Source organism: Rana temporaria, chromosome 5 (genome assembly GCF_905171775.1).
Source record: "Rana temporaria chromosome 5, aRanTem1.1, whole genome shotgun sequence".
Taxonomy (NCBI): Eukaryota; Metazoa; Chordata; class Amphibia; order Anura; family Ranidae; genus Rana; species Rana temporaria.
The window spans coordinates 113,591,498-113,610,702 of record NC_053493.1 but is presented as its reverse complement, the minus strand read 5'-3'; the positions used below and the strand labels follow the sequence as shown (position 1 = coordinate 113,610,702).

The window sequence follows — 19,205 nt, the reverse complement described above, 5'->3', positions numbered from 1 at the left end:
GTGTGCATGCGTGCATTTTCTGTGTGCCATGTTTAATGTTTGTGTTTAACGTTCAAAGATTCGCTCCACGAGACATCTCCTGACTGCTGTACCATCAGCAGACGGGGTAGCCTCGGTTAGGGGGGGACATGGTGGTTGGGGGGTCAGGTCATCACGTAGGTCAATCTGCAGGCCCTTTCTCACTGCGAAGTTGTGCAGCACGCAACATGCAGCGATGATTTGGCACACGAAGTTGGGGGAATACAGCAGGGTACCCCCAGTCTTATCCAGGCATCGAAATCGTGACTTAAGGAGGCCAAATGTTCGCTCAACCACTGCACGGGTGCGTGCGTGTGCTTCGTTATATCTTCTCTCTCCTGGTGTTTGCGGATTGCGGAATGGAGTCATGAGATGAGGTCCCAGGGCATAGGCAGAGTCACCTGGAAGGGAAAAGACAGGAGGATGTTAGTCATGCATGTTCCCCTCGTGATGTCTGCATCATGGGGGGGGACAGTCATACCTGACACCCATGTCACTCACCAACCAGCCAGCTGTCCCCATACACATTCTGCTCAAATTGTCTGGGGATGTCACTTTGCCTGAATATAAAGCTGTCATGGCTGGATCCGGGGTGTTTTGCACGGACGTGCCATATGAGGCCATGTGCATCCACGATCACTTGGACATTGATAGAATGCCAATGTTTTCTGTTGCGGTATATGTGCTCGGTCTCGTGGGGGGGCTGTATTGCCACATGGGTACAATCAATTGCACCCACAGTGCGTGGGAAACCATCAATTAGGCAGAAATCTGTCATTGCCTTCAGCCGCATGTCCTCCTGGGTGGGTCTGATTATGTGGTGCGACATGCGTCGGAGTATTGCGGGGACAACTTGGTGCACGCATCTACTCATGCTGGTTTGGGATATCCCAACCACGTCTCCACTGGTTCTTTGAAAAGAGCCTGTGGCAAGAAAATGCAATGTTGCCAGGACCTTCACCAGTGGCTGCACTGCATGGGATCGTTGTGTTGGGCTGCTGATGTCATTCTTCAGGGCTCTGGTAATTTCAAGTATGGCATCAGGGCTGAATCTATAACGGTGAAACACATCCACATCAGCCATGCCAAAGAGGCTAATGCGCTGTGGGTAGATCCTCTCACGTGCCCTCCTCCGTGCCCTCCTCCTTCTAAGTGCCTCTTCCTCCTCACACACTAGCAGTGCTAAGACCACGCCTGCCCCTGGCATGTTGGCATACGAATGTGTTGTCCGCAAAATTTGGTTGCTCAGCTCGTCCGGGATGGTGCTGCTGTATTTGCTTTTTTCAAGCTAACTTACTCAGGTCTGGAGCAAAGTTAACCGAGCTTTATAAGGGGTAACTTTCAGCCAGACAATCGTCTTACGCGCACAGCGCGTAGCCTAAGCCGATCGCGCGTAGGTTCGGGAATCAGCGCATCTACATCATTTGCATATTTGAATACTAATTCTATGGCAGCCTAGGATGCCATCAGCTGAAATATACGCCTACGCTGCGTAAACTTAAACTAGTTAAGACGGACAGGAGTAGCCTGATTTCATAGATAGGACGGCGCATCTTTACACTTACGCCGCGCATCTCCATATACGCCGGTGTAACTTGTTTGAGAATATGGCCCAACTTGTTTTGTGTTGGAGCGATTATTTGCAAATGTGAGAAAATAGAAAATACCCATCAATCGCTGTCCGTCTGGAGCTCCATGCCAGATTTCGCCTCATGGGGTAAGGATAATCATGAGAAAAGTGAGGTATTAGCACAGAACTACATGGGAGGAGCTTGTGAATGATCAAGGCAGTTGGGATCACAGTCACCAAACAAACCATTGGTACCACAATACGCCGCCATAAATTGGAATTCTGCAGCGCCCACAAGGTCCCCCTCCTCAAGAAGGCACATGTACAGGCCCATCTGAAGTTTGCCACTGAACATCTAAGTGATTCTAAGATTCAAAGAAAGATTGTGAGAAAGTGTTGTGGTCAGATGAGACCAAAAGTAAGCTATTTGGCATTAACGTGACTCGCCATGTTTGAAGAAAGAACAATGCTGACTATGACCCTAAGTACACCATCCCTTCAGTCAAGCACGGAGGTGCAAACATTATGCTTTGGGGCCGTTTCTCTGCTAAAGGTACATGCTGACTTTGCCACATTGAAGGGCCAATGGACGGGTCATCTATTGTAAAATCTTGGATGAGAACCTTCTTTCCTCATTCAGAACACTGAAGACAGGTCTTTCAGACTGACAATGACCCAGTATATAGAAACACATTAAGTTTATGGACTGACCTAGACAGTCTCCAGACCTTATTGAGGGCGCTGAAACTTTGAGTTGCCAAGCAACTGCCAAGAAACCTTAAGGATTTCGGGAAGATTTGTGAAGAACAGTGGACCAAAATCCCTTCTGAAATGTGTGCAAACCTGGTACCCAACTACAAGAAAAGCCTTACCTCTGTGCCAACAAGGGTTTCTCCACCAAGTCAGGTTTTGCTAGAGGATTGAATACTTATTTTACTCACTGGACTGCAACTCAATTTATAACAAATTATAATTGGGATAAAATCTTAGGAACAATGAAAAATTTGTATGCTTTAAGAGCATATTAAATAAGGGCATTAGCCAGTGCATCCCAATGAGAAATACATTTAAAAGAGCTAATAACAGTCCTGGGTGGCTTAACTCCAACGTAAAAATGCATATAAAAGCAAAGAAGAAGGCCTTCAAAAAATACAAGGCTGAGGGATCATTATCAGCATTCCAAGTTTACAATGAATGCATCAAGAAATGTAAGGGTGCAATCAGGGTGGCTAAGATAACATGAAAGGCGCATAGTGGAGGAGAGAAAAAAATATCCCAAGCAATTCTTTAAGTACATAAATAGTAAGAAGGGGAGGTCAGATCATATTGGTCCAATAAAGAATGACGAAGGGAATCTGGTTACTAAGGATGGAGAGATGGCAAAGGTTTTGAATGTATTCTTCTCCTCTGTCTTCACGAGGGAATCGGGGGGCTTCAGTAACCAAAACTGCCATGTTTATCCTCATGACATGTCACTGGAAGCACCCTCATGGCTAACAGAGGACAGAAATAGAATTAGACTTGAAAAACTTAACATTAATAAGTCACCAGGACCAGATGGCCTTAAGGAACCCAGTCAAGTAATTGCCAGACCATTGTTCTTAATTTTTACGAACAGTCCACGGACTGGAATGGTACCAGCTGATTGAAGAAAAGCCAACGTAGCACCAATATTTAAAACAGGACCAAGATACATCCCTGGGAATTACAGACCATTTAGCCTAACATCAATTGTATGCAAGCTCTTGGAGGGGATGATAAGGGACTATATACAATATTTTAGTAATGACAATGATATCATTAGCAGTAATCAGCATGGATTTATGAAGAATTGTTCTTGCCAAACCAATCTATTAACCTTCTATGAGGAGGTGAGCTGCCATCTAGATAAAGGAAGGCCCGTAGACGTGGTGTATCTGGATTTTGCAAAAGCATTTGATACAATTCCCCATAAACCTTTACTGTACAAAGTAAAGTCCTTTGGCATGGACCATAGGGTGAGTACATGGATTTAAAACTGTCTACAGGGGTGAGTTCAGAGGGTAGTGATAAATGGGGAGTACTCGGAATGGTCAGGGGTGGGAAGTGGAGTCCCCCAGGGTTCTGTCCTGGGACCAATCCTATTTAATTTATTCATAAATAACCTGTAGGATGGGATAAACAGCTCAATCTCTGAATTTGCTGACAATACTAAGCTAAGCAGGTCAATAATTTCTCCGCAGGAATCCTTCCAAGAAGATCTGAACAAATTAATGGGGTGGGCAACTACATGGCAAATTAGGTTTAATGTAGAAAAAATGTAAAATAATGCATTTGGGTGACAAAAATATGAATGCAACCTACTCACTGGGGAAAGAACCTCTGAAGGAATCTAGGATGGAAAAGTACCTGGGGGTCCTAGTAGATGACAGGCTCAGCAATTGCATGCAATGCCAAGCTGCTGCAAGCTAAGCAAACAGAATATTGGCATGCATTAAAAAGGGGATGTAAAGGTTCGTGTTTTTTCATCCGACGATTACTGCCCCCCCAGCCCACGTTTTACTTACCTGAGCCCTGGAAAGTCCCACGTCGCAAACATGCTTGATCGTTGCTTAGGCTTCTTGGCTCGTCATTGGATAGATTGATAGCAGCACAGCCATTGGCTCGTGCTGTTGTCAATCAAATCCAATGACGTGGGCGTCAGGGGGCAGGGCTGAGTCCTGCAATTTGCAGCTATGGTTTCAAAATGCAGGACTCAGGAGCGCTCCCGCAAGGTAACCCCCTTGGGAGAGCGCTTCCCAGAGGGGGTTATCTGAAGTGGGGAGGAGCCGAGAGAGCCGCCTATGAACCCCAGAACAGGAGGATCGGGGCCACTCTGTGCAAAACGAGCTGCACAGTGGAGGTAAGTATGATATGTTTGTTATTTAAAAAAAAAAAATGAACCTTTACAACCACTTTAACTCCAAAGATAAAATGATAATTCTCCCACTCTACAAGACTCTGGTCCTGCCACACCTGGAGTATGCTTTACAGTTCTGGGCACCGGTCCTCAGGAAGGTCGTGCTGGAACTGGGGATAGCCCAGGGAAGGGAAACAAAACTAATAAATGGACTGGAGGACCTTGGCTATGAGGAAAGGTAACAAGCATTGAACTTGTTTTCTCTTGAGAGGAGACGCTTGATAGGATTTCAGTGTACAAATATCATACCATACCTCCCAACATTTTGAGATGGGAATGAGGGACACCTACAAGCAAATGTATGTAGGCATAGGACATTCCCCCTGCCACACCCCCTTAAAGGAGAATTAACAAAAAAAAAGGTTAATTAAATGCACAAGGGACTTTTTTTTACCACTACTTTTCCTTTATATTGGCTTTTAAGATTTACAAATGCAGCAATTTAGAATTTAGAACTGGGAAACACTTTTTGAAAGATAAAAAGTACATTTTATATACACATCTACAGATCAGACCTAAATGAGGGACACATGAGGAGGAAAGAGGGACAGAGGGACATTGCTCAAAATCAGGGACATTTGTAAGCTATGCCATACTGGTGATCCCACAATAGGGATAAAGCTTTTCCACAACTGGGAAATTAATATGACACATGGCCATTCAGTAAAATTTGCGTAGAGACCTTAAACTGCGTAGAGGGTTCTTTACTGTAAGAGCGGTTAGGATGTGGAATTCTCTTCCACAGGCAGTGGTTTCAGTGGGGAACATAGATCATTTAAAAAAACTATTAGATAGGCACCTTGAACGACCACAACATACAGGGATTTACAATTTAATACTGACATAAAATCACACACATAGGTTGAACTTGATGGACTTTTTCAACCTCGCCTATGTAATACTATGTAATAACATTTGATTCATGTGTTTTTTTATGTATTTTTGGTTGATATTCTGTCTCTATCATTTAAAATACACCTATGATAAAAAATTATAGACCCTTAATTTCTTTGTAAGTTCGGAAAAATCTGCAGGGGATCAAATGATTATTTTCCCCACTGTACATATGCAGTGAGAGAACTAAGGCACTGCTGCCTCTAACTGCTAAAGTAGGACTCAAATTTGGTGTCGCCACTACAGTACCATGTTACTCACTGTTCTGCTTGCTAGAGGTCCTGACATGAGGAAACAAAGCCCTGTCTTGGATAGAAGTGATTGAAAAGGTGGGAAAACCTTGTCCAATCACTACTGAGGGGTCTTTGTTTTGCTGATTGTACCATCTAAAATGGCCGAGCCTGAATTCATTGTCCTGCATGGCATTTTCTGATACTAGTTTTAAGTTACATTGACTTTATACAAATTTGGTAAATTTTTTCGATGCTAAAGATTTTGCAGATTAACTCTTGACAGCACGCCTTTTTTTAAACTTTATGCTACAGGTAAGCCTATATTAAGGCTTACCTGTAGCTACCCAGGATATCTCCTAAGCCTGCACAGTTTAGGAGATATCCTCCTGTGTCTGCATGTGCCGAAGTCATCACAGGTGTGCTAAAAGATTAAGTAATGAGACCAGCTGGGGGTGGGATCTAAGAGTGTCCCAAAAGGCAGATGAGTGGGATAGTGTGGAAGCCAGAATCGTCAGGACCCTGTGTCCCCGGGAAGAAGCCAACTTGGTCTTTATGGATGTAGAGTCTAATAAAGGCGGCTATACGATCGGCAAGGATCTTAGTCAGAATCTTCAAATCATTATTTATTAGGAGATAGGCCAGTAATTACTTACTGAGCTCAAGTCTTTAGCCGTTTTGGGGATGACCAAAATAAATGCTGTATTAAGCGATCGATCTATGGGAGATCCTCATCTTAGCATGTTAAAAAAAACAAGCCAGGTAAGGGGACAGCGTCGAGACAAAGGTTTTGGAATACGAAAATGAAAACCCCTGCGATGATCGAGCTCTCAGATTTTTAATAACCTGCGCTATCGGAGCCTCTAATTTTGCTTAGTGTCTGTCCTCTAAGTCTGGTTGACCTGGATCTCATCCAAGAAGCCATCAAGTTCATGTTGATTAGGGTTAGTGTTGGCATTGTATCATTTTTGATAAAACTTATGAAATGCCCCCATGATACATTGTGGATTCTGTGACAACGTGCCCCCAGCTATCCTAATTTTAGGTGCCGTGGAGGTCTGAATCCTTGGGGATAATTTTCTCATGAGCATGGATCCCAATTTGTCCCTTTGGTGATAGAACCAGGCACTGCTCCAGCGTATACTTTTCTCTGCCTTGGAAGTGAGTCCAGTTTATCAAATGGGACAGATTTAGGTCGACCTTGTGTTTTCTAGTCAGTGTCAAAAATTCCTTCTCTAGTCTGACCAAATCCTCTGACTTAGCTCAGTGAATCTGAGAGACTATTTGTATGAGTTTGGGCTGCTCACAAAACTACGATCAGGGGAAAAGGGTTTCCAGGGAGATCCCTGTAGTATAATTTAGTAGAAAGTATTCCCTGATAGCCCCTTCTATCTCAAGGACCCTCATTGGGTCACTAAGGATGGACTCGTTGAGCCTCCAATTTCCCCTACTATTCTGGCCTGATGGGCGCTGGAGGATCAAACACACCGCAGAGTGATCCGACCAGTGTCTCTAATGAAGGATTTAGTGACTAGGGGGATATGAGCTGTAGAGATAAAGATGTTGCCTATCCTAGCAAAGGAATTATGAGGACTAATGAGGAGTAATGAGTGTAATTGCGCATTGTCAGATTGATTTCTCTCCAAACATCCACCACAACCCCTGCTCATGAATCATTTTGGCAATGCAAAGGCTTAGTTTAAAGGGGCGTGTAAGTCTGTCACCCAAACGACGGGACTTATGCAGGCCCTGATTGAATGCCACATTAAAGTCCCCTCCATAGAAAACTGTGCCCTCCAGCAAGGGTGTCAGAGTCTGAAACATTGAATGAAAGAAAGAGGCCTGACCCTTATTGGGGCATAGTAGGATATGAAGGAGTAAATTTGGTTCTCTTAATCAGGATATACCTCCCTTCATGATGATTATGTTCTAGTAATAGGGAAAACTTACCATTGTTTGAGAAAATAATTGCTACCCCCTTAGTTTTGTCCTCAAGGAAATTTAGTGTGGATGAATAAAGGGCAATGCCGCTTGGGGAAATGTGTCTCCTGAAGGAGTACCACATCTATTTTTTGTGTGTGGTATTGTTGCAGAGCCTTCCTTCGTTTCATTGGAGAATTTAGGCCTTGAACATTGTGGGAGATCACCTGCAGAGGAGTTTTAATTAGATCACTAGGAGCCATTGAGCATGAGGGAAGGAAAAGCCAGTGATAAGATAGAAGTCACTAAAATCCACCAAAGGAATGTTCCAAGGGCTCCAAGGTCTGGGAGTGTGTCCTCTACCGCGGTGACCTGCCCAATTGCCCCGGTCACTAGAAGTGAAATAAGGTTAGGCGAAGTGTGAGAATAGGAAATAAAAATAAATGCACCATGGGGAGAAAAGGTGCAGGGGGAGGGTAAGGTAGAATAGGGGAATGAGGGAAGGTAGAGGATCTAGGGGACTGGGGACAAGAGGAGGAAGTAGGAAAATAACCAGCTCAGTCCTGGGGCCTTTATAGGGCCAGGGAACCCATCTATATAACCTAGAATGAGATACCAACAGAGTGCGGTGAGTAATTACAGCTTCTCTGTAAACCAACAATACACAAAGATAGTGTTTACCTAAAGTAGAAATAGAACACCCAAGGCAATGCGAACAAAAGGTGCAGGTAACTCCCCAAGAAAAGACTCGTCCCCCTGTGTGCTCTGCATGAACACCTTGCTTGATTAGCCCAAGTGGGTCAATGGTTCCATAGGCCAAATGGAACCCAAAAATAAAGCTCACATGTTCGCTACGTTGGCTGAAGGCGAACGTCTTCTGTTGAAGCTTGTACTCCTACAACTGGCATCAAAGGCCAGTAGAAGGAGCCGATGCTCCAAGCTTGTAGCCAATCCTGTGCAATGTTGCCGACTGTCTACCCACTTTGGTTTTATTGGACTTCATGGTGACCACAGGACATACTACAGACCTCCCTTCACCTCTACAGCCCATGGATACAGTGCAAGGACATTAGGAGAGACCTGAGTGACACCCCACTACAGATGAGCATTTTTTAAACCTGTATCTTGTAAGCGTTTTGTATCTTGAGAATTCCATTGTTTACACTAATACTACACTCAGGTGGTGCTTCTTGTCTTTCCTCCTTTGATTCATTCCACAGAGCCATTCATTTATTATATGGACTCATGGACTCTAAGTTCAAGTTTTAGTAGTACTGCTTATGGACTACAATATTGTCTGTTTTGAATGTGCTTCATTACTATTATTTATTCATTGTCTTTGCGCCAGCAATTACTGTATTTTCTGCATTTGTATTGTATGCATACTCAAAATCTTGCCAAAAAATAAAAATAATTGGAAAAGAAAGCAATAGATAAATGTATATTTACACATATAATGTATATCAGTGGTCATCAACCCTGTCCTCAGGGCCCACTAACAGGCCAGGTTTTTTGTATTACCTTGGGGAGATGCAGACTAGAATACTGCAATCACCGAGCAGCAAATGATATCACCTGTGATGTATTTCAGTTATCTTGCAAACCTGGCCTGTTAGTGGGCCCTGAGAACAGGGGTGATGACCACTGCTGTATATGATGGTAAAATTGGTCTTTAAAAACTGAAACCCAGGCCCCAGTCCAACACTCCCCCAACATCTATTTTAAAAAGATTCACAGCATACATACCATGCAAAGCCCAAATCCCTCGTCCCCACCCCCTTTACTGACCGGCCGGTCTGCGTGCTCGGATAAGAGTCTGGTATGGATTGTCGTTTTTTCGGCATAGGGGGGGTTCCCCTTGAAATCCATACCAGACCTAAGGGCCTGGTATGCTCTTGGAGGGGGAACTCATGCCGGGTTTTATTAAAAATTTGGCATGAAGTTCCCCCTTCTGGAGGCGACCCAAGTCACGTTGTGATTCATACTCAAGTCGTGTTCAAGTTTCCTCCCAAAGTCGCACTGAAAGTTGTATTGCCCCTGTGTGAATGGGCTCTTACTTGTATGTTTAGTCTAGACGCAGACAATAAAGAGGTAAATACTGAATTTACTCCTCGCTCCAGCAGGTGCTACAACCAGTTGCTTGCAGCTTGCTCTGTATGCTGTGACCACCTATGGTGGCATGCCAGCCTCCTCAGTGTACCCTGCAGTGTGCATATCATGATGATGTAGGAATTTAGCCTTGTGTACAGGGTGTAGGAATTTAGCAACAGAATAGTGAGCTACTCAAGATGAGGATGTAGATTTGCACCCCACAGTAATTCACCTGTTTAGGAGCTTACAGTCAGAATTTTTATGCTAGACAGGCTTGTGCCCCTCTTTTGGCATAAGGGATAACTACTGCAAAACTGAAAAATGAACATAAGCTTCATAACAGCGACATAAATATTATAGAAGCTATTAGTTAGGCTTGTTATACTTACAACATACTTGCCATCTGACAACAAACACTTTGCTGGTGTCAGGATTTGATATCTGAGTTATTAATATCTACAATAAAGCTGTGATTAAGCTCTGATAATTAGTTTAATATATTTGTAGTAGTTCTTTCTAATGCCAGCTGTTTCAACTTAGTGGTGGTTAAGGCGTTTTCCTGGATATGTAAACTCCGGTGAGCAAATATTTTGTAATTTGTTGGCTATGTCTGTGCTTGTGTTCATAATACGTTTACATGGCTCTTATCCTGTGCTATTTGCCTCACCCTACAATGACCATGTGATATCAATGTGTTTTTAGAACTTCTGATTACATGTCCATTTTACTGAAGGGCAGGTAGAGAGAAGTGCCCTTTGTGTCAAGAAACGAGACACAAGCTCTGTTCTCTGGTTCCAAATGAATTAATACTTTAATGGTAAACTTAGCTTTCTTATATACAGTTACAAAGCATGCTGCAGTAGGATGTAATATTTCAAGATATCCTGCAATACATGAATTATCATTACTGTCCCATCTCATGTAATCCGAGATATCATTTCTCAGTCATCCTATGCCCCTATTGGACATAGGATGACCCTAGACCCAAGAGTCAGTAATGAAGCTGGCACAGGAGTACCCCGCATCCTTCAAAAGTCTCTGGGTATCACAGACCATTCCGTTACACTTACGTATTATAAAGGATGATGAATATTTCATTGGATACAATTTTTTTTAAAGAATTGAAAATATAAACGGCACACGCTGGGTTCAATCAATGAGGTTGCCAGTCAAACAAGAAATGGGTATCAGGATATACAATTAATGCAAGTTTGAGACAAACATTTATAAGGAACAGGTGTTCATCCCGTTCAGCCAGAAGAGATATACTGGGACTGGGATGGAGGTCCCTAAAAATATATGATAATAAATACAAATAATAAATTGTACCCAAATAGGGCTAAATAGTATATATATATTATATAGAAAGAGTAATAATTTGCTACAGTAACAGTTTATGTGTTAATAAAGGATAATGAAAGGTTATATATGTATATGTACCTGATTATATGAGATCCGCAACAGACCTAATAATGTCCGCTGTCAAACAGTACACTGTATTACTACAGGGATAGAAAAAGATCTGCCATTACTATAGGGATTAATCTAGCCTTAATATTAACCTCTAATTTTTCAAGTATTTGTAGAACTATTTAAATTAATATTATATAAAAAAAAGGAAGAGGGAGGGGGGCTAGTTTCAATATATACACTATATCATCATTGGATTGAATTATGTTAAGGAACAAAAAATATATATCAATATAATGATATTTTCTGTTTAGAATTTGTTCATATAGAGGATAACATAAACAAATACATTTAGGTAACTAAATCCAAATTAGGGAGTATCCAAGCATAGAGGTGATGGTTTAGTAAACGTAAAAGCTATGGGCTAGATTCAGCATTGAATTACGCCGGCGTATCTATAGATACGCCACGTAAATTTAAAGCTGCGCCGGCGTATCTTCTTTCTGTATTCAGAAAGCAAGATACGCCGGAATTAGGCTAAGATCCGACTGGCGTAAGTCTCTTACACCGTCGTATCTTAGGGTGCATACTTACGCTGGCCGCTAGGTGGCGCTTCCGTCGTTTTCGGCGTAGAATATGCAAATGACCTAGATACGCCGATTCACAAACGTACGTGCGCCCGGCGCAATTTTTTTACGTCGTTTGCGGAAGGCTTTCCCGGCGTAACGTTGCTCCTGCTTCTATGAGGCGCACGTAATGTTAAGTATGGACGTCGTTCCCATGTCGAATTTTGAATTTTTTACTTTGTTTGCGTAAGGGCTGGACGTAATTTATGTTCACGTCGAAACCAATACGTCCTTGCGGCGTACTTTGGAGCAATGCACACTGGGATATGTACACGGATGGCGCAAGCGCCGTTCGTAAAAAACGTCAATCACGTCGGGTCACCACCCATTTACATAAAACACGCCCCCCTCATACTCATTTGAATTAGGCGCGCTTACGCCGGCCCCATTTACGCTACGCCGCCGTAACTTAGGAGGCAAGTGCTTTGTGAATACAGCACTTGCCTCTCTGATTTACGGCGGCGTAGCGTAAATACGATACGCTACGCCGCCGTAACAATGCGCCGCCCTACCTGAATCTAGCCCTATATCTATAGAAATCAACTAAAGGATAGTGTTGCATAATATCATTAAAGCAGGTAATATAGACATGGACTTACTTGACAGGATCAACCTCACAGTGATAAAAGGTATTTTAGCTAGACTACCCAGAGCTTTGAAGTATATGTCTGGGTAAAAGAAAAGAAAAAATCATATGGAGTACATCTCTACAATACATGCATATTTCCCCATATTTTGGGTCATTGGTTTGATTCCCGACCATGACGGTACCTTCTTGGAGTTTGCATGTTCTTCCTGTGCTTGCATGGATTTCCTCAGGGTACTCCAAAGACATGCTGGTAGGTTATTGGCTTCTTTCTAAGTTGCTCAAATATATATACACAGCATGTCCTCTCTTCCACTTTTCGTTACCACGGGGCTATCCTCCACCTTCACTCCTCACTCACCAGATAGATTGACCCACTTATCTGTGGGTCAACTTACACTCATAGAAAAGGGATTTCCACCATTTCTCCTCTCCACATCCACCAGGGACATCCACCACTCCTTCAATGGCTCAGGGCTGGTCACTTTTATTATCTTAGTAAGAGGTATATGAGCCCCAAAAGATAGGAAAATGGTGTCAGCAGAGGCACCCGAATGTGGAGGAGAAGCTGAGAAATAGATTCTTCATTGATTCTAAATTTATTGCTCACAGAATAGTATAAAACACTGTTAACGTGTTTCGTGGCACTACACTGGCCACATCCTCAGGATGATGCATAAAACACTTTAAACAGCTGTGATCTGTTTCTTGTGCTGTTTGTAAGTGTGCTCCTTGCTCTCCTTCTTCCTCTCATACACTCATGCAGGCCACTGAAAAATATAAATATCCTTTTTATTTTAAAAGCACATAGATCCAATAACACTTAAATTTCCCAGTGCTGTCTCCCAGCACCCAGATACTATGCTTTATTAGTGCCGGTCCCAGCTCGACCCCTCAGCCTGGTGCGAGCTCGGGCCATGTGCTCTGTATATATATATATATATATATATATATATATATATATATGTAGCACTGTCCCCGTATGGCTTGCTGTGTATTGACTCCTTAGGCCTCCCTCTGATTATCTGCAGACAGTTGCTGGGGTTTTTTTCACTTATCCCTCCTTACTCCTGTTTGCTTGTTACTCAATAAACAGTTCAGGGTATTTGTTTTTTTATATTTATTGTGGAACTTGGATGGGAGAAGGGAATAGCGGGATACTCCAAATGAAGTATTCAGAGTAGATACGGACAACTCTCACTTGACCTCACCGAATTACTTGTGATAGCAGACACACTGGTTTTACCATACTGCCACTTGTATGGAAGAATTAAGTCTTCTTGCTCTCTCTAGCAGCAGACTTGATGCAACTATTTTATCTTCAGGACACTGTCTAGCATCCCCTTGACTGATACCCGTCCTCTGACTTTTCTTGCTGAAGGGCTGGCCCTCACAGGACAGGTCCCATGACACAGATCTGTACTCACAGTAGGCAGAATCAGATCCTTCCTGATATCTCCCTTCCAGTCAGCTCTGCAGGACCTCTGAGTTCAGCTTCTCTCTGACTTTCAGGCCCTTAGGTCGACTACCCAAAGCCACATGACAACCTCTGCAAAGGAGGGGCAGCCGCCCCCTCCATCTGGGACCCCGCTATCTAGCCAAAGACCCCGAGCACATGTGCCCTTGGCATTTATACAGTCACCCAGCATGCAACAAGGCATTTTCCTCTGCCAATAGCCAGGACTGTACCAATGCCTGTGCCCTCACTTGTCAGGTTTCCTCCCACTGACCAATATGCCTCCCTATTGGGCCAGTGTGAAACATTCAGACAAGCTGAGCTGCACCTGAGCACCATGAGCAGACCTCACCAATAGATCCTGCTCCCTGGTAGGCATAGAGCACTTTAAATTTGCCCAACAATCTTCCTGTTAAACAGAAATACCCCAAACTATACTCTCTTCTAGCACCTACCTAGGATAGTGCTACATATATATTTAAATAGTAGTCTGATTACACTAGGGGTGATCTGATACAGCAGTAGATAGTAGATAGGGGATAGCATGGGTGAAAGTGGTTTTTATAGTGATTTACCTCTCTAAGTTGGACCTGGTATGTGTATGCATGCATGTGAGGTATGGACCTTAGACTGTAAGCTTCTTGACGGCAGCGATTGATGTAAATATTCCATAAATGTAAAGCATTGTGTCATTTGTTAGTGTCTTTTCAGCCTTTAAACGGTTCTTCAGTCCACTGTGTGGAAATTAAAAGTCAGCAGCTACAAAAACTGCTGACTTTTAAAAAACATCCACTCACCTGTCCAGGGAACCCAATCGGGTTTCGTCACTGCTCTTCAGTGCATCGGCATCATAACTGTGGGCAGCCAACTGTGACTGCTTGCGGCTTCACAGCCAGATGCCCACTGTACATGCGCGAGCTGCGCTGTGCCTTATGAATGGTCCTGCAGTCTCCTGGGACCTGTGACATATCCCAGGAGGCTGCAGGGAGAGGAGGATGGAGGCAAGCTCAAAACCAGTTAGTTACTCGCTCCCCACCCCCCAAAGAAAATATGCCCGTTTAGACAGTGGATGAGGAGGAACAACGAAACTTCCCCTTTTGGGTGCAGTTCAGCTTTAAGCATTTTTTTTTTTTAGCCAATAGAAAACTAGTTACTAGGCAAGAAAATGCATTTTGCGTTCCTTTGCACAATCTTTTCAGGCTCTCCCATTAAAGTCTTTTTGGCCCAAAATATGCGACTCTACTTTAAAATACGCTCATGTACTTTTTGGAGCAATGAGATTCCAGCAACATTATACTTAAGTGTGAATGGACACCAACTAAATATAATGGATATCCTAGTTTTGAGCTTTGAAGTACTTCCATGCTTTAAATGAATGACTGTCCTGGCTACCCAACTACAAAGTGAAAGATTGCTCAGACTACCCAATTACAGAGAGAGACTGCTTAGAGTGCGACTCTTAAGTTATGGAAACTTGAGAGTCCAGGCTGAGTTACAGAAAGAAAGACTGTTGAAACTGACACTTCACATAGATAAAGAAGCCTGGACTACTGAGTTATAAAGATGGACTGCTGAACTGCAAAGCGAGAGACTCACCAGACCACCCAGCTACTTAGAGAGACTGTTTAGACTGCAGCATTACAGAGAGGGAGACAGAGAGAAACTGATCATGGCAACTTTGCTCAACCATTCTCCCCTAGGAGAGCCCTTGAAGTCATTTCAGGTCTCAGGGAACTCCTGCTTACATGTATTTTTATCTACAGCTCACAAAATATTAAAATGATTAGTAGGCTGTGCATTTTGATATTAAATCTTCCTTCTCTATAAATGAATTTTGTTTTTCAGCAATAATCAAAAAACAAAGATTAATAATGGACAGAAAAAAGCACTGTCAGTAAAAACAGTATGGTTTGGATTGGTGGAAATAGGCAAGGCCCCTTTTCTTTATAGGTCAGTGGAGAAATGCCCCCCTGCCTACTCTGGTGGTCAATGGGTGAGGTGACCCTGTTACCATGGTGGTCAGTGGGAGAAGTGCCCCTGTTACATTGGTGTTTGTGGTCAGTGGTTAAAGTGCCCCCTTAAATTGGTAGTTAGTGGGTCTCTTACAATGGTGATTGGTGGTAGGAAGAATTCCCTATTACATTACACTGGTGGTCCGTGGGATAAATGTCTGCTTACCTTGGTGGTCAGTTGAAAGAATGCCGCTGTTACTCTGACCCCTGATGTCTCGCTTGCCCTACATTGATCACGCTCCATTAGCTTCATCCCCAGCCAGCGGGAGAGAAAAGTGACAGCAGAAACCAAAAGTGATGTTTTACCATATTGTTTCCAGGTTCTTACTAGCTAGGATAAATCAGCATATGGATGTTTTCTGGTCCCCCCTCTCCCAGGGCTGGACTGGAACAAAAATTTGGCCCTGGACTTCATCCAGACTGGCCCACTTTGACAGGTCTCTCCCATGGCGGCCGGACAACTCCCGCACCCGGCCACCCAAGCCCCCTCTCCCCTTTCACTAGCCACTAGCCGTTCTACTTTATTAGAGTAGAATGGCGGGTACTGGTACTCTTATAGGCAGTACCAGTGGGGAAGCTAGACATTATTTCACCTGGGGCAAAGAATCAGTTTGGTGCCCCCCCTTATGGGACAAGATTAGGCAGAAGTGAGAAACTCCCAGGCCATAGCTGTTGAGTCAGCTGTCTGTCCCCTCCCCCATGCTCCTCTGTCATCGTCCCCTGCTCCTCTGGTTCTCCCCCTGCTTCTTTGTCCCCCCAGATGAGCGCTGCTGGGAGGGAGAGGAGGTGAGCGCTGCTGGGAGGGAGAGGAGGTGAGCGCTGCGGGAAGGGAGAGACAGAGGAGTGGAGGGGGGCGGCGGTTCGCTGTCACTGATGCCGGCCCACTGAGCCATCGGCCCACCGGGAAACTCCCTGTAGTCCCAATGGCCAGTCAATCCCTGCCCTCTCCTCACTACCCAGTGGCACTTGCCATTCTGGTCCCAGTTCTGTAGAGTCCAGGAAATGTGACAAGAGTGCATGAGAAGTGGGAAGGGATGAATGTTTCTGACGGGTGTGCAAGTAATAAAGCGACTGTACAGCCACCCAGTTGCTCCCATATACATGTTGCTGATGTATGACATGTGTTGGTGCCCCCCCGCCAAGATTTTCTCTCATTAAAAAAAAACTCAATGCTTGTGTTGTGAACTCAGAAAATGTACTTCTGCACAATGTTTATAGATACAGAGATGAACGAGGGCTTGTTTTAAAGTGCTCTTACTCTTTGTTCAGAATATGTAAATAGTTTAGTAGTGCATTATCTGGGAACTTTAAAACTTTCACAGGTAAGCTTGAACTGTTATAAATATTTTAAGATAAGATGGATAATTATTTTTTATATATTTTTTTTATCTGTTTATATTTTATTTAGGACTCACAATTTCAGGTCAATGAACTAAGGTCTGATAATGCCGGATCAGGATGAAAAAGGGAAAAAAACGGAAAGGGCAACTGAAAAGAAAAGTCATGGAGCATCATCAAGGTTTGTCAAACCAAAATTGATGTAGACCTAAATTCACAGAACTATTTCCCAAAAGAAAGCTCAAGTTTGAAATGTTCAATAAATGTTTTCCAAGAAATTGTTTTCTATTCTGCAATAAAGGCTTTTCTGCAATGAGGGCTTCTTACATTCCTGCACACACGTGCATTTCAGTGTACAGTCCCATCATGTACTGATTTAGATAAACTCCCTTGCAGAGTTATTTCATCCTAGTCTGGTTCATCAAATTGCGGGGTAGAAGATGTTGGCCCCCGGCAAGGGATCTTGTGGACATCAAATTACTGGAGCGGAGATGAGTATAGTTCTGCCTCAAATTCTCAAAGTGATTGTAAAGGAAGAAGGTTTCTTACCTTACTGCATTCTATACAGCAAGCTAAAAAAAACTTCTGCATGCACCTTCCCCCACAGTTCCTTCTAAATACATACCTGAGCCCGATCTCGATCCAGCGATGTACACAAGAGCTGAGGCTCTTTCGGCTCCCTTGCTCCTAATTGGCTCAGATACAGCAGCTCCCACTGCTGTCAATCAGAGCCAGTGATGAGGGAACAGGGGGTCTTTTGGACACACAGAGCTAGGCTTGGGAGCGAGCATGCACAAATGCCCCCATAGCAAGCGGCTTGTTATGAGGGCACTTGATGGGGAGAAGGGGCCAAGATTACCGGCAGGGGACACAAGAACAGGAGGATTGGGGCTGCTCTGTGCAAAACCATTGCACAGAGCAGGTAAGTATAACTTTTGTTATTTAAAAACAAAAAAAAATTACCTTTAATATTACTTTACTCAAGTATACCAATGTTGTTTTCTGCAGTGTTTTCAATTACATTCTGCCTACTAGCACATGGACAACAAATTTGCAATCTAGCTCATACACAATGTATTCTACATTCAAGGCATGTGTCTGATATGCCCAGACCTAAACCCTATTGAGCATCTGTAGGGCATCCTCAAAAGGAGGAGGAGCACAAGGTCTCTTATCAAATACCACCAAAAGAAAGCTCTATTTGTGGGAAAAAAAGGACGTCAATTTTGTTTGGGAGCCACGTCGCACAATTGTCAGTTAAATCGACGCAGTGCCGAATCGCAAAAAGGGGCCTGGTCCTTTAGCAACAAAATGGCCCGGGGCTTAAGTGGTTAAATAACTCAATTCTTTAACCCCAAACTCGTGTTTCACCATGTGCTCAGCCACTTCCACTAAATGTGTAAAATTGCTGCTCACCAAAGGTTGAGACCTCATACGATAGTAGAGGTCAAATGTGCTCATTTACCCAGAATCTCACATGTTGCTTGGACGAGTGGCTCCATTAACCCTCCTCTTTTTCCAAGCTTCTCAACCAATTAGCACAAATCACTACTTTATTTCTTTTGCAGGGAATTGAATTGCGGATCAGAAGAATTACTACTGGCCAGCAGATATCTTGATTGTTGGTGCAGATACTGCTGGTCAGTAATTCTTCTGATCCAGGAATTTGCTTTCCTGCAAATAAATAACGTGGTGATTCGTGCTAATTGGTTAAGAAGGTTGGAAAAAGAGGGAGAGAGAGTTAACGGAGCAACTCGTCCAAACCACATTTGAGATTCTGGGTAAATGAGTGCATTTGGCCTCTTGTATCATATGAGGTCTCAACCTTTGGTGAGTACCAATAATATTACCAATTATGGTATTTTATATAATTATTAATTCTCCTGTACACCATTACTCTATAACTCTAATATAGACTTTGAGAGATGATACCGCTCTAAAAACTGCTGATCCCTTGGCTTTGCTTCCGTCCCACTAAACCAAAATGTTGCTGGCTATGCACAGGTGCATTGGATAGAAGAAGATCTTGGACTGCCGCACTCCTTAAAACGATGTCTTTATTGTACAAATAAAATCCAAAAAACAACCAAAGCGATGCAGTCAAAATGAAGTGAAC

General features: G+C 43.4%; 1 protein-coding gene across 3 annotated transcripts in view; it reads left to right on the top strand.

Annotated features, from left to right (window-relative positions):
• The window catches only part of NEK10 (NIMA related kinase 10), a 326,603-nt gene that overhangs the window by 8,155 nt on the left and 299,243 nt on the right, over positions 1–19,205 (top strand). For all 3 annotated transcript variants that reach the window (XM_040353019.1, XM_040353018.1, XM_040353020.1), the window contains exon 2: positions 17,160–17,270. In XM_040353019.1, the coding sequence (XP_040208953.1) occupies positions 17,197–17,270 (74 nt within the window). In that variant the 5' untranslated portion in view covers positions 17,160–17,196. The remainder of the gene's footprint in view (positions 1–17,159; positions 17,271–19,205) is intronic.